Source organism: Balaenoptera physalus, assembly GCF_965194825.1.
Source record: "Balaenoptera physalus genome assembly, chromosome: 13".
NCBI lineage: Eukaryota > Metazoa > Chordata > Mammalia > Artiodactyla > Balaenopteridae > Balaenoptera > Balaenoptera physalus.
The window spans coordinates 62,312,981-62,327,034 of NC_138892.1; the positions used below are offsets into that span (position 1 = coordinate 62,312,981).

Below are 14,054 nucleotides of genomic sequence, written 5' to 3' on the forward strand. Positions count from 1 at the left end.
GTGGAGTTCAGACCTTGGGAGCCAGCTCCCGGAGCCTGGGCTGCTCCTACCTGGCGCCATTCGAGGTGGATGCAGGTGCAGAGGCTCCCTGAAGATGCACCATCCCTGCCGTTTGGTTGCTGCTCCAGCAGCTGTCAGTCCTCTCACACCTGGGAAGGGATGTCCAGAGGCTGGTCCTAGGCCCTGAGGGAAGGTACAGAGGGAGGAGTCGACCGGGGCCCATGGAACCCTTGCCCAGACCCCTGGCCCTAGGGAACATGGCAGCCTCCACCCAGGTGTCAATGGACAGAGGAGTCCAGGGTGCAAGAGAGCAAAAAGCAGCCAGGAAGGAGGTTGCTAGATGGGGAGGGGGCAGGGCGGCAGCTGCAGGGACTTTGAAGGCTGGGCTGGGGAGCCGTCCTGCGCGTCAGAGAAACACACAGCGAGCAAAACCTTCAAGGGGACCACCCTCATGTGAGGACTGGATTCCAAGAGCTGAGATTGGCCTTTAGTGCTGTACCAGAGCTCCTGGGCACAATGCCTGGCACACAGCAAGCGCGCAATAGAGATTTGCTGAGGGAGAAGGGGAGGGACGGAGGAGCGCACCAGCAGGCATCTGATCTGGGAAACTTCAACTCTCCTTACGAAGGAAGCTGAGATGACGCGTGATGCAGACGTGTGAGGAAGCTCGTGGAAACTGCCCACAGATTCTCTGTCCTTCCAGCTCATGCCAAGAAGATGCCAAGGGCTGAGGGAGATGGGAGAGTCAGACCCAGGCTATGCTGGCCCAGGAAGACCTCTGCGAAGAGGCCGGGAGGGGCGAACAGCAGAGCAAGAGGGAGAGAGGGAAGGATGGATGGAAGATGGAGAAGAGGGATGAGGCGGGATGGAGACAGGAGGTAGGAAGAGAGAAGGGAGGGAAAGAGAAGTTCTGGTGAACCATGCAGACAAGAGGGCAGGGGAGGCTGGGGAGGAGATCAGGGGCCCGGGCGGGGGGGAAGGGATTCCAAGTTAACCCCCTAAACAAAGTGACAGCGAACCCCACACCAGCCTGGCCCCAGATTCTCCTCCCTCCTGTGGCCACACCCAGCCGAGAGTCACAGCCCACCCACGGGCCCCCAGCAGGGATCTTTGGGCAACAGCAATCTCCAGGGGCCAGAGCCAGTCATGGGCAGAGCTGGGGCCACAGCAGCAGTGGCAATCATGGGGGAGGACTGGGGTCCACTGTGGAAGCCAGTGACCCAGGAGGGAGGGGGCGGCAGGCAGAGTCTGGGGCAGGGGTCACAGGACTGTTTGGAGCGGGACGTACCATGCTCACGTGGCCACCTCTCTTGGCCAGGCCTGCACTCCCCAGGGAGGGCCCCAGCCGGCCTGCGCTCTTGGCTTGCCTGGGTCTGGAGGGAGGCAGTAGGAGTCCAGTCTCACCTTGACAACAGCTTCTCATTTACATTCTAAACAGATGGTTGCTGACCTCAAGTTGCTCCTAGTCTTATGAGCAAATACACCTCGGAGGAAAGACAGACATGATGAAATGGACCACTCAGGAGGCTTCCCCTGAAACCTCCAGGCCCTGGACGAGCCTTTCCCCTTCCTCCCAATTGACTCCGGGAATTTCTCAGCCACCTGCCCAACTCCATCTTCCTCTTTTCTTCTTCATTCTGTCCAGTGCTTGAAGGGCTAGACACCCCTTGCACAAGCCTCTAACCTGCCTTATTTTGGGAGTTTGAGAGAGGAGAATGTGGCAATCCCATTTCTTGGAGAACTTACAGAAGCACAAGGGCCCCCTGTGTGCAGGGTTGGCTCTGGCCTGGGCTGCTCATGTCCCCATGCTAGGGAGAGCAGCCCTAATACCCCACAAAGAGAGCTGCTGTCCTCTGCGGGTTAGAAGAGGCCATCAGTGGGGTGTGTCTCAGGGGCTCTGGGGGAGGGGTGAACAGCTCAATGAATGGCCCCTTTCCAGAAAAGAAGAGGACTCAGCTATGGTTGAAGCCCCCAGACACTCTACGCTGCAGCCTGCTGTGTCCAGGGCAGTCCATCTGTTCCCACTGGGTCCCCAAGAGGAAGCCCACAACCGAGAGAAGATTCATCAGGATAGGGATGGTGAAGAGCCAGCGACATCCCCCTGAAGAGGCTGGGGCCTGGGGGAAATGACCCTATAACAGCAGGTTAATTAGATAAGACCCATATTACATGAGCAAAGCTTGCAACCCAGCAATTTGATTGTTTCATGTTGTTTCAGAGGTGGGGAGGCTTGATCTCTAGCTCAGCACAGAGAAAATGACTTCTTGCTCCCAGGCAAGCCAAACCCACGAATTAAGCTCTCGACTGGCCAGCCATGAGCCCCAGTGCCAAATGCATATAAAGAAGGGCACCTGCCAGTCCTCGCTTCAACCTGCAGAGCTGTGAGGGAGTTTGCCTCCGTCCCTCCTGTGTCTGAGCTCCGTCTCCATCGGAAGCATGAGCCGCCAATTCACCTGCAAGTCGGGAGCTGCCACCAAGGGGGGCTTCAGTGGCTGCTCAGCTGTGCTCTCGGGGGGCAGCTTGTCCTCCTACGGGGCAGGGGGCAAAGGGCTCAGCGGGGGTTTCGGAAGCCGGAGCCTGTACAGTCTGGCGGCATCCGGAGCATCTCCTTCAACATGGCCGGAGCAGTGGGAAGAGCGGAGGTTATAGGTTTGGCTGGGGCCGGGCCAGAGACTTTGCCGGCAGCATGTTTGGCAGTGTGGCCCTCGGGCCCGTGTGCCCGCCTGGAGGCGTTCACCAGGTCACCGTCAATGAGAGCCTCCTGGCCCCCCTCAGTGTGGAGCTAGACCCTGAGATTCAGAAAGTGCGTGCCCAGGAGTGGGAGCAGATCAAGTCTCTGAATGACAAGTTTGCCTCCTTCGTTGACAAGGTGTGTCTGCTAGGACCTGGGGGACCTGTGAACAGCACTTCTCTTTTCTTCTTGGAACATGAGCTTTTGTTGCAGCAGGAGGGATTGAGGTTAGAAATGAGAAGGCACTTACTGCGGACAAGTTGGATATTTTCTAACCTCAGAGTAACTTAATTAAGGCTTCCTGGGTAGTCTTTCCCGAGAGAAGACAGAGGTGGGTCAATCTCTACTGGCAGAGGCTTGTCAGGGTTACCGGCAGGAGCTCCAAAGAGAAGACAGACCCTTGCTTCTTACTCCTGAGGGCCAGCTTGGTGCTATTGCTAAGCCTGGGCCCATGCAGGCTGTGCACAGGGAAAGCCAGTGAGAGGGAGTCTGCCCCTGAGTGGTCAGGGAGGCTGTCCTCCTCCCATCAATTGCAAGCTGATTTCTCCACTAGGCATTTGACAGGTGGATTGGGAGCATCGGTGTGTGGTCATTCACAGGCGGCTTGGCCATGGGCATTAGTCTTGGTGGGCTAAGGACTCTCTCGCCTCCCCACAGCTCTGGACCCTGGCTCGGAGGATTCCCTGCTGCCTTTGCTCTCTCCAGGGGCTGGCACCTTCTCTGTGGCTTCTCACCTCTAAGCCTTTTCACCTCTAGGAGATCAAAGTGTTCTGAAGTTTGAGGTCTCGGGGGATGGGAGCGGACTGACTTTTGGCTGGGCTGGTCAAACCTCATTAAGGAGTAAAGTCTGGAGACATGGAAAGAAAGACAAACAAGAAGACAGTCACCTCTGTGAAAAAGGTGGTCTGCCTGGGGTGAGGGGGAAACAGGCTCAAAAGCCTGGAGGGTTCCTAAATAATTTTAGTCTCTAGAGGAGTACAATCCCATAACCCAGGGCAGCTGGAGAAGATGGGTGCATCCTATCGGTCATCCAGATGTGGAGTCCAGATGTGTATCGTGGTGTCCTGGGTGTAGGGTTTTCTCTTTGGTCAATGCTTAGTCTTATGAATAGACATGAAAAAGTCAGGACTGGTTAAACCAAACCAAATGCTGGAAGATCTGCTGGACGCAAGCTGTTTGGTGATCAATCCCGTCTCAACACTGAATACCAGACAGTTTTCTAATGTCCTGTGTTTCTGACTTTAAGGGACACAACCTTGTTTAAACAGTAGCTGCGCTCATGTACGATTAAGAGAAGTCACATTTAAAAAAAAAAGCCCCAAGCCAAACAAGACAGGTGTATGCAGACCCACCAGCTCAGGTCAGTTTCCCGGCCCAGTGAGGACACAGTGGCGTGCGGAGCTCCGTCTGTCCGTCTTGCTGCATAAGCCATGCTTGCTCTAGGGAAGATGGTCCTGAGGCGCAGGACTAGGGGAGAAGGAAGAGGCAGGCGCAGAGATGCGGTTGGAGGCTGATGCAGGGATTTAGAGCACCCAGAAGTTCTTGGTCCGTTGAGCCTCGCTGAGCTTGAGATGTTAGAAAATGGAGAGCAAACTGCCTTCTTTAGAGTGGTCAACCTTTTCAAAGATGAACCCCGCCTGACTCTGCTCCAGTACTTTCAAGCTCACCCCTGCCCTGGGCTGGTTTGGCCACAGTGGGTTCAGAGTGATCCGATGCATGGGTTATGGGGACACATACCTGGGTTCAGTTCTGGGCTCCGCCACTTATTAAACTATTGCACCTTGGAAAGAAACCCAACTTCTCTATGCCTCAGTTTCCTTTACACAAAATAGGGTTAACGACGCACCCACCTCATGCAGATGTTGTGAGGGGTAAAGGAGAAAATGCAGGGGAGCGCTTTGCAAAGCTCCCTGGGAGTGACGGGTGTGACTGTTTTCGTGTTGGTTCAACACTTCTGGGCGTTGGGTTCCAGGTGCGGTTCTTGGAGCAACAGAACCAGGTGCTGGAGACCAAGTGGGGGCTGCTGCAGCAGCTGGACCTGAACAACTGTTAAGAACAACCTGGAGCCCATCCTCGAGGGCTGCACCAGCAACCTGTGCAAGCAGCTGGAGACGCTTTCCGGGGACCCGGTGAGGCTGGACTTGGACCTGAGGAGCCAGCGGGGTGTGGTGGAGGACTACAAGAAGAGGTGAGCTGGGAGAGGACCCCCTGTCCCTTTTGAGCTCGTCAAGCAGGAGTGGGCAGCTACCCCAGCTTAACATTTCTGGAGGTGGGGGGAGGCAGTGTTCCTTGTCACACCAAGCAGAATCACCCCCAAGAAAACGGAAACTTGCCCCCTGCTCCTCCAGCCTGGCACCTAGGACAGATGTGAGATTTCCTACAGGACATTCATGCCCCGCGCTCCTTCCTCATTTTTGAAGCTGGATCTTCAATAATCTCCTTCTTCCAAAATCGGTGACCACATCTCCTCCTCCAGGAAGCCTTCCTTGCCTGGCTGACCCTACTGGCCCTGGACTCTGCAGCCCCTCAGCATCTGTGCCTTTGCTCAGGGTCTTTCCCTGGGCAAACGAGGGTTCTCAGTGAGACATATTCACTGACAGAGCCCTGGCATTCCTGCAGGTATGAGGAAGAAATCAACAGGCGGGCAGCGGCAGAGAATGAGTTTGTGCTGCTCAGAAAGGTGAGGGGTAGGCAGGTCTTGGATCTGGGGCTGGCCTGGGACCTGGAGGAGCTGAGCCTGCTGGTGTGCTCTGCTTTCAAAGAAAGTGAACTGACTCAGAAATAGTGAGGGGAAGGCAGGGGAAAACCACGATGCAAGAGTATCCAGAGAAGGGAATAAAACAGCAGAGAGGATGATGGCATTCTTGAGTGTTTAATGGGGTCGGGGTTTGTGGACTTTGTCCACAGTGAAGAACAGCGGAGGATGACACACAGGGGCTCTCCCTGCAGTTGCGGGCCTGGCTCGGATGTCACAGTGATGACTGACAGCAGCCTCGATGGGTTCCCTTCCTTAGAGGTGCGCCCCATCCCTACCGCTGAGGGAACCCATTCTCAGGATGGGGCAGGGCTGGGCCTTTTGCTCCTTCCTCCCCTTTCCCATGAACCTCCCAGAGAGAAGAGGTGGCTATTTCCCCACGCAGGGGACCCAGGCTGGGGTGTGTGTTGCCTTCTGGGCTGCACTGGCAGTGACCTGGGGACGGCTGGGCTATCTTCCAGGATGTGGATGCAGCTTATGCCAATAAGGTGGAGCTGCCGGCCAAGGTGGACTCCATGGACCAGGAGATCAAGTTCTTCAAGCGTCTCTATGAAGCCGTAAGTCCGTCTCTTCATTCCACCCCTCCGAGGGCTGCCAGCGGGTAAAACTCTATTCTGGGGCCGGGAGGGGCACCCAGGCCCCAGCTCTCAACCACTCATCTCCATCTCAGCCCTCAGGGGTTCCCCATCTCCTCTCTGGGTGGGAAGGAAATGGTCCTGGCCTTATCTCCATAGCAGCAGGGCTCTGTCTGGGGCCTGGAGGGAACTCGCTTTGCCCAGAGAGCAACAGCCTTGGTTTGGAGCCTCTAAATTGGCATCACCAGGATTTGCTTACCTTGGGAGGGAGGTTGTTGACCTCCATCAGTCAAGTCCTGAGACCATCACTGTTTCCCCTTCAGGAGATCGCTCAGATCCGGTCCCGCATCAGCGACACGTCTGTCATCCTGTCCATGGATAACAACCGCGACCTGAACCTGGACAGCATCATTGATGAGGTCCGCGCCCAGTACGAGGAGATTGCCCGGAAGAGCAAGGCCGAGGCCGAGGCGCTGTACCAGACCAAGGTGAGCTGGGCTGAGGCCGGGCCGGGGAGGGTGACCCCAGTAGGCATGAGGGCCGGGCCGGAATATCGAGTTAAGTGTCCAGCGTGGCCTGCCCCCATGGCATCACCAACCCCAAGCCGCCATGTACTCCCACGACCCGCTCATCACCCCCATGCATGCCTCCGCCTCTTTGGGTCCCCAGTTCCAGGAACTGCAGCTGGCAGCTGGCCAGCATGGGGACGACCTCAAAAACACCAAGAATGAGCTCTTAGAGCTCACCCGGCTCACCCAGAGGATCTGCTCAGAGATTGAGAATGTGAAGAAGCAGGTGAGGTGGCTGGTTGCCTTTGCGTGGGATGGACAGGCACAGCTGGAGGGGAATGAGTGGGCCGAGAGTGTCAGCCTCCCACATCTCTGCCCAGCAGAGGAAAGGGACCAAAGAGGTCACTGTGTCAAACCCTTAGAACGAGTGTCCCTGGGGCATCTCATCTGCAACTCGCCCCAAGACCCCTGTTTTGAAACCCCCTCCCCTAGGAAGACTTCTCTCACCCGCCAGGGTGGGCTAGGAACACATCCCTCTGCCCCTCCTGCCCTGATCAATGTGCTCTCCTGGCACTTGTGTCTCCCCCGTACTTGTCAGGCTTCTGTCATTGCCAGACACCTGCATGTCCCTTCTTCCACTGGACCAGAGGGAGGCAGAGAGCTGGCTGCTTTGCTCCCATTGTTTTCCCAGCGTCTAGTACACTGCCTGGCACAGAGTAGCTGCTTAATAAACATTTGTTGATTCAGTGATGGAGCAGAAGTGGGCTCAGAGGGCACCCCTTCAAGTTCCTTCTGTGGATATCTATTAAGGCCTTACTCGGAGCTGCTCCTGGGAACGTAGGCTGCAGTCTCAGTTCTAGTAGGTGGGGAGACAAGAGTCTCATCTACATTAACAACAGCAGCATCTCCTGTCATTTTATCACACTGAATCCTCACAAAGACTCTGTGACGCAAGCGCTACCTGTTGTTACAGATGAGGAAACTGGGGTTCAGAGAGGTTAAGAGGGTGGCACTGCGGTAAGTGGTGGAGCTGTGATCTGAACCAAGGTCTCCTGACTCCTGGCTCCCACATGCGCTCGCCCTAGCCTGCTCTCAGCCCCACTCCCACCCTGCTGGCCCTGCTTTTGTACCTCCAGTGCTGGCCTTGGCCACCCACCTGTGTCATCCTGAACCTGGACAGCTGTGGACGACTAAGCCTGGTGACATTCCTCCCCGCACACGCTTGGGGCTCGCCTCCTTGGCTGTGGTCCCCAAGCCATGCCACCAGCTCTCAGTCTTCCATCCCCTGCACAGCCTCTGGCTCAGTCGCTAATTACTCTCTCTGGCCCCATGGGTCTCAGACTGAGGACCCCCTCTCACACTGGGGCCTTTGTCCCAGCTCCTACTAACTGCCTATGGTAGGAGCGGCTCTGTGTTCAGGAAAAGGAGGGCTGAAAGACGAACGACCAAGCGAGGCCATCCCCGCCCCTCCCTGGCTGACTCATGACTCATTCTGGGTGGACCAAGTACAACTCAGGGTCTCTTTCTTCGTTCTCCTGCACCCACAAGCAGGGAAGAGGAGGCCTGTTCGTTTCTCCTTTCTTCTTAAAGGCCCTCCCGCTGCATCCTCAATAAACAGCATGATCTGATGCCTTGGCCTCTTGAGTAGTTAAGGTGTGCACATGGACCTCAGTCCAGATACTTACGTGAGCAGACACCACACACCCACACGGACACATCACACCACCGCGCATCGCCTGTGCAGCCTGTATTTCCAGGTTAATCTTCTCTGTAGAGCAGAAAAAGGAGACATTCTCAGACCACACACGGCAGAGGGGCCGGAAGCACTTCTGGGGCTGCAGAGTGGTGAAGCGTGGAGAGGAGTCTGGGGAGAGGGCAGGAGAAGGCGTGGGGAGAAGAAAGGAAAGCAGAGAGCGGGGGTGTGTGCAGCTTGGTTTGTGGTTTTCAACAAAAGTGTTATCTGTGTCCACTGGCAGAAACGGTCCTGCTCCTCCTGACCGGGGTCCTGGCCTCTTCCTGAGAGCTGGATCTTTCCCAGAGGGAAGGTAGGGGCTTGGTGGACAGGCGTCTGCCTTTGTTCAGCCTGTCCCCCACTCTCACAGTCTTGGCCTTCCGGGAACCACACATGCTGGCCCCTCTGTTAGAAAATCTAAGATCGGGAACAAGAGTTCTGAGCACCTGAGCCTGGACTGAGGGGGAGTGAGATGGGGGTGGGGCAGATTGTGAAATTTAGTGACTATGCAGTTGGTACCTCTCCAGACACCTGTCCACCCTGGAACTACTGTTGGGGTGGCCAGTCTTGCCCCGTGGTGAGGAGGGCTGGAAGGAGGACAGATGGACAGATTCCCCAGTGACCAGCAGGAGCCAGCAAAACTCAGCCAGGAAGTCTTTGGGAGTCCGAAGGGCTTCCAGAGATGGAGGTGGAGGGATTGGAGGATGGGAAGGATGGGCTGGGCTGACGGATTGAACTTGAGAGTAGTGGCTGGGGCTTAAGGCAAGGCCGCAGGGCCAGGCTTGAGCCCCTGCCCCCCTCCAGGAGGCGACCATCAGCTGCCCTCAACCAGGAAGTCAACACCACCATTCAGCAGGTGTGGGTGGAGGAGGGCAAGCAGATCAAGACTCAGAAGCAAGTTTTGCTTCCCGGTTGACAAGGTGAGGCCAGTGTCTGTGTGTGTCTCTGTGTGTGTGTGTGTGTGTGTGTGTGTGTGTGTGTTTCCAGAACTGGCTTGAGACCCTGCCATTTCCTCAGCAAAGGATCCACACACACCTGCTGCCCCTGCCACCCTGTTCCCTTTGCAGCAGTAAGGACTGAGGTGGGATAGCAGAAAGAACTTCCCAGTTCTAGAAGAAATGCTAGATTCACAAATATGGGGATGGAGGCTGCTTCTCTAGATGCTGCCATTCTATCACCCAGGTTGGGGGGGGGGCGGTGGTCGGGATGGAGTGAGGAACTCTCCCACATCCCTTTCTGCCTCAGGGCTCCCAGGGGTCTCCTGGGTGGGAAGGTGGTTCTGGGTTCTGGGTCTGTTGTTTAGAGCAGCAGATCAAGGCGCTGGAGACTAGTGGAGCTTCCTGCAGGAGGCAGTCAGGAGCTCCACACTGAGGCCCGCGCTCGGGACCTGAGTTAGCTTGGTAGGTCTGAGGGTGAGAGGGCTGGGCTGGATGTGCTTTACAGACCAGACAGGACTTGGTGGACAGTTTGGGAAACAAGAGAGGGCTCTGGGGATGGGACTAAGGACAATGAGTAACAAGCAGGGTAGCCACTGTGTTACATGAGTCTACGTGGTCATTGGACTGTGGTTGCCAAGAGCAATATGGGCTGAAAAATAACCTGGGAACTTTTAAAAAATGCTGATGTCTGAGCCTCTATTCTAAACCAATTAAGTCAGGCTACTGGGATGGGGCCCAAGTTTCACTGGTATCTTTTGAAAGTTAGTGAAGTGGTTCAAGGGAGTGGCCATAGCTGAGAACTATAGGCCTAGGGTGTGGCCTTAACCATCCAGAAGGGAAGAAGGGCGTCATTGATTAGTAATGCCTGCCATGGCCGCAGGTGGAGTGAGTCACAGCACACGATGCCCTCTCTCATTGGTGCCCACCTGTGGCTTCACAGTTTACCAAGTACTTTCACACCCACTGTCTGAACAGCACTGAGAGTGAGGGAATGCTTCTGTTGTCATTTTACAGAAAAAATATTGAGGCTCAGATCCCTTGTCTATCAACAACCACCCTGGGCTGGAGAAGACCCCAAAGGTACCCTGTCCCTTGCCTGCCTAATTTTAGGGGACTGAGGGGAGAGTGGGGGCAGGGCTTCGGCTCCAGTGCATGAGTCTGGACAGGAGTTTGTCCTTGGCAGTGCTGCCACGTGCCTGCTTCCCCCTCCTGGCAGGTTCCAGGAGGAGGTCAACCTCAGGGTCAGTGTGGAAGAGGGCTCGGTGCTGCCCTGACTCCTCCCACGGTCCTGATGTGGTGGCCCTTCTGTGCTACATAGCAGGAAGCTCTCTATTTATTTCACCAGTGAACTGAGACACAGGGAGCGGCAGGGGCCTCGTCTAAGGTCACCTAGGTTGTCAGGGGCAGAGCCAGGCTCAGACCCCAAAGCCCGGTGCTCTTTCCAGCACATCCATGGCAGGATGGCATTGATCTCCAACATGGGTGAGGGGGGGCGTGTCCTGGAGGTTGGCGGGTTAGGGACCCGGGTAGCCTCGGGAGCAGAGGGGATGCTGGACAGTCATAGAGGGGTGAGCACTTTACAGCCTTCAGTGGCGTCGTGGGTGGAGGAGTGGAGGTGGGTCTGCGGCAGCTCAGGGAGCCTTGGGAGTGGGCAGCCAAGGGGGAGGCAGGGCAGAGGCTGTCTGGGGAAGCAGGAAGTACATCACGTGTAGCCAGTCGGCTCTTCCCCACTCAAGCCTCTGCTCCCTGAAGCCCAGGAGGAGCAGAGGGAAGGAACAGGGTCTCTGGAGACATTCAAGGCAAGGAAAAGAGGTGTGGGTTCACTGTAATAAGGATGAGGCCCATGTGGAGGGGCCTTCAGTGGAGATGGAGGCTCAGACGGAAGGGCTGTGAGGAGACCTGCTTCCCAGGGGGGGTCCCATCGAGGCTGGCCCTGGGGGTCAGAGTTGCAACTGAGCCAGTTGACACGGGGCTAAATGTGCCCTTGGAGTTAACATGGCCTGGTTTTCCTCAGCTACTGAGCTGTTTCCATCTCCCCCACCCCCAGGATCACATTTCATGTCCATTTCCCACTTACACACCCCAAAACTGAACCTCAGAAGGGGTAAGAGATGGAGCCGGGCCCAGGCCACTGACTCCAAATTCATTGTTCCTGAAGGGTTCCTACCTGTCATAACAAGTCCTGCTGGATCCCCAAATCCATCTGGTGTGGGGAGCAACAGGGTAAAGACCTGGTCACGTGCACTCGGAGTATGAAGCGTGCCCTAAGTCAGGGAGTTCCTCATGCTACTGTGTCATGAGAGCTGGCCTGCTGGCCTGGAGCTGAGCTCCCCACCGCCTTGCAGGAGGGCACCAACAGGTCTGGGCCTCACACACATCCACGTTCCTGTCCACGGGCAACAAGCAGCTCCTGGACCTGGCTGCATCATCCCAGTAGGAGAATATTGTCGGGGGTTGGGGGGGGCGTGGGAGGGAGGCCCAGGCCCTGGAAGACCAGGGGGCCCTGCAGTGCTCTCTGGCTGGGCTCCCTCTGTCTTCTGAGAGCTCCAGGGCAAAGGTCTGTAGTGCTGAAACCCAGGTTTAAATGACATCAGGCAGGAAGGTTAATAAAAATTGGGCAGGGAGATTCACAGAAATAAGATCTCCCTTGACCTTCGGAGTGGGTTCCTATAGATTTGGGCTTGGGGTGAATTCCTGGGGTGCTTGCTATAGGTATTGAGTCCCTGGAGCCACGATAAAGTGACACTAAGGGATGGGGAGTGGGGAAGCCAAGGACAAGAACGACGTGGGGGAATCCTGCAGAGAGGACTGTTATGAACCGTACTCAAGAGGGAACGGGCTGCTTTGGGACATAGGGTGGTCACCATTATTGGAGATGTTCAAGGACAGACTCAACAACTCTTGATCGGTTTTACAGGGGACTTAAGAATTGGATGGACAGTTTGACTAGACCAATGCTTGTCAGACTTTCTTTTGCATATCAGTCTTCTGGGGACCTTGCTGAAATGCACCTGATGCTTCAGTAGGCCCAGCTGGGGCCTAAGAGTCTGCATTTCTACCGAGCTTGCAGGTGTAGGTGATGCTGTTCATCCTTGGATATCACTTCCAACCTGAGAGCTTTAAATTCCCTAATAACTGAACTGTTCCTGCCCCAACGTGGCTACTAAGTCCCAGCAGGAGATTTCATGGAGAGAGCCAAGCCCAGAGTAAAGGGATGAAGGGCATTTGTATCTAGAGTAGTGTTTTCCGATTTGGGCTTTGTTTTCCTTTTGGTTTCATCCTTGGAACTTTGTTAAGTTTCTGTACGGTGGGACAAGCCCATCTGGGCAGTTGGGCGTTTTCCCGAGGGGCTGGGACTCTTCTCAGGGAGAGGAGAGAGGGGAAGAATCAACAGGGGCCACCTTGGAGTCTGCCCACCGTAGTGACTGTGGGTAGGGGATGGATAAGAGTCTAGGGAGACATTGAGGTTTCTAGCTTAGGTGACTGGGAAGTAACACCATTTACAGGGAAAGGGAATATAAGAAGAAGATTAGGTTCTGAAAGGAAGATGTGGAGTTCAGGCTTGGAGAAGCTGAGTTGTACAGTCAAATGGAGATGTCCAGTAAGTGATTGAATTAAAAGGGGTCAGGCCTGGGATTCAGATTTGGAAGCATCAGAATTTGGGGACAGAGAGATAATTAGGGGGTCTAGAACAGAGCCCTGGGGCACAGGGGGAAGATTCAGCAAAGGAGACTGAGGAGGAGAGATAGGCGAAGAACAGGAGAGGGCATTCAGGAATCAAGAAAGGAAAAATTCTTGAAGAAGAAAAGAATGAATAGGGGCAAATATTGCAGAAAGGCCAGGAAAAGGAAAGAACAAAAAGACAGCTTTGGGTCTAGTGATGGGGATGGGAAGAGACCTTGCTTAAGTGGGCTCAGGCGAGAGTTGGGCAGAAGGCCTATAGAAGTGGGAGTGGGGTGGGTCAGAGTCAACTTGACCATGAAGGGAGAGAGACAGATGGGGCAGTATGAGGTAGAGGGTAAGGAGCACATGGTGCATATCTATAGTCTCTGGGAATGTGATCGGTGGAGAGAGTGGTTCAAATTCCAGCTGATTTTGTACAGCAGAAACTAACACAACGTAGTAAATCAACAAGAAAAATAAAGTAGATTTTGAGATGTCAACAAACACACAAACAAAACAAAAACAAATTCCAGCCAATGCAGCAAGGTCTTGGAATAAGGGAGTAGAGATGGCATCAAAGGATTAGAGAAGGCAGGATGAGCTCTGAAGGGGACATGGGGATGGGAAGCTGAAAAAGCTCATATCTAATAGCCTAGCCTTTTGGGTCAAGTAAAAGGCATGGCCCTGTGCCGAGTGACGGTGTGTTGTGGGGTGTGGACACAAGCAGAGGGCGAGGGGCAGGAAGGGAGCTGATCCCAGGGCTGTAAGAGCATTGTGATGGGCCTAAGTTCTGCCCACAGATCTGTCCCACTTTGCTGTCTTCCTCACGCTGAAGGGATGCTCTGTGCCATGGATGCAGGAGATAGAGGAAGCAAAGTTATAGTCTCTGCACCAGGAAGCGTCTGGTCCTACAGGCAGGAAGAGCCACTCAGGAAGAATGCAGGTGGAGGAAAAACTGGTGCAAATGACTCAAGTATGAGACGCGGTTGTAGAGACTGACTCTAGAGTGGGAGACACAGAACACTGCGGGGCACAGAGCTGTGTCCCTCCCTGACTAAAGGGCCAGGTCCAGGGCCCAGGACACTTTAAATGGGCTCCCACAGTGGGAAGGGGGTGACAGGGCCCGCCCGACACCTCTCACGCAATACCTG

At 55.2% G+C, this 14,054-nt stretch overlaps 1 protein-coding gene across 1 annotated transcript; it reads left to right on the forward strand.

The window, feature by feature from the left end:
- The first annotated feature begins 2,664 nt into the window (after positions 1-2,664).
- Positions 2,665-8,649, forward strand: LOC309641170 (keratin, type II cytoskeletal 71-like). The gene is given in 7 exon segments (XM_082420911.1): positions 2,665-2,869; positions 4,704-4,781; positions 4,783-4,919; positions 5,351-5,411; positions 5,948-6,043; positions 6,385-6,549; positions 6,731-8,649. Coding segments are annotated over 7 exon segments (1,302 nt in total). The 5' UTR covers positions 2,665-2,686; the 3' UTR covers positions 7,313-8,649.
- The last annotated feature ends 5,405 nt before the right edge of the window (positions 8,650-14,054 follow it).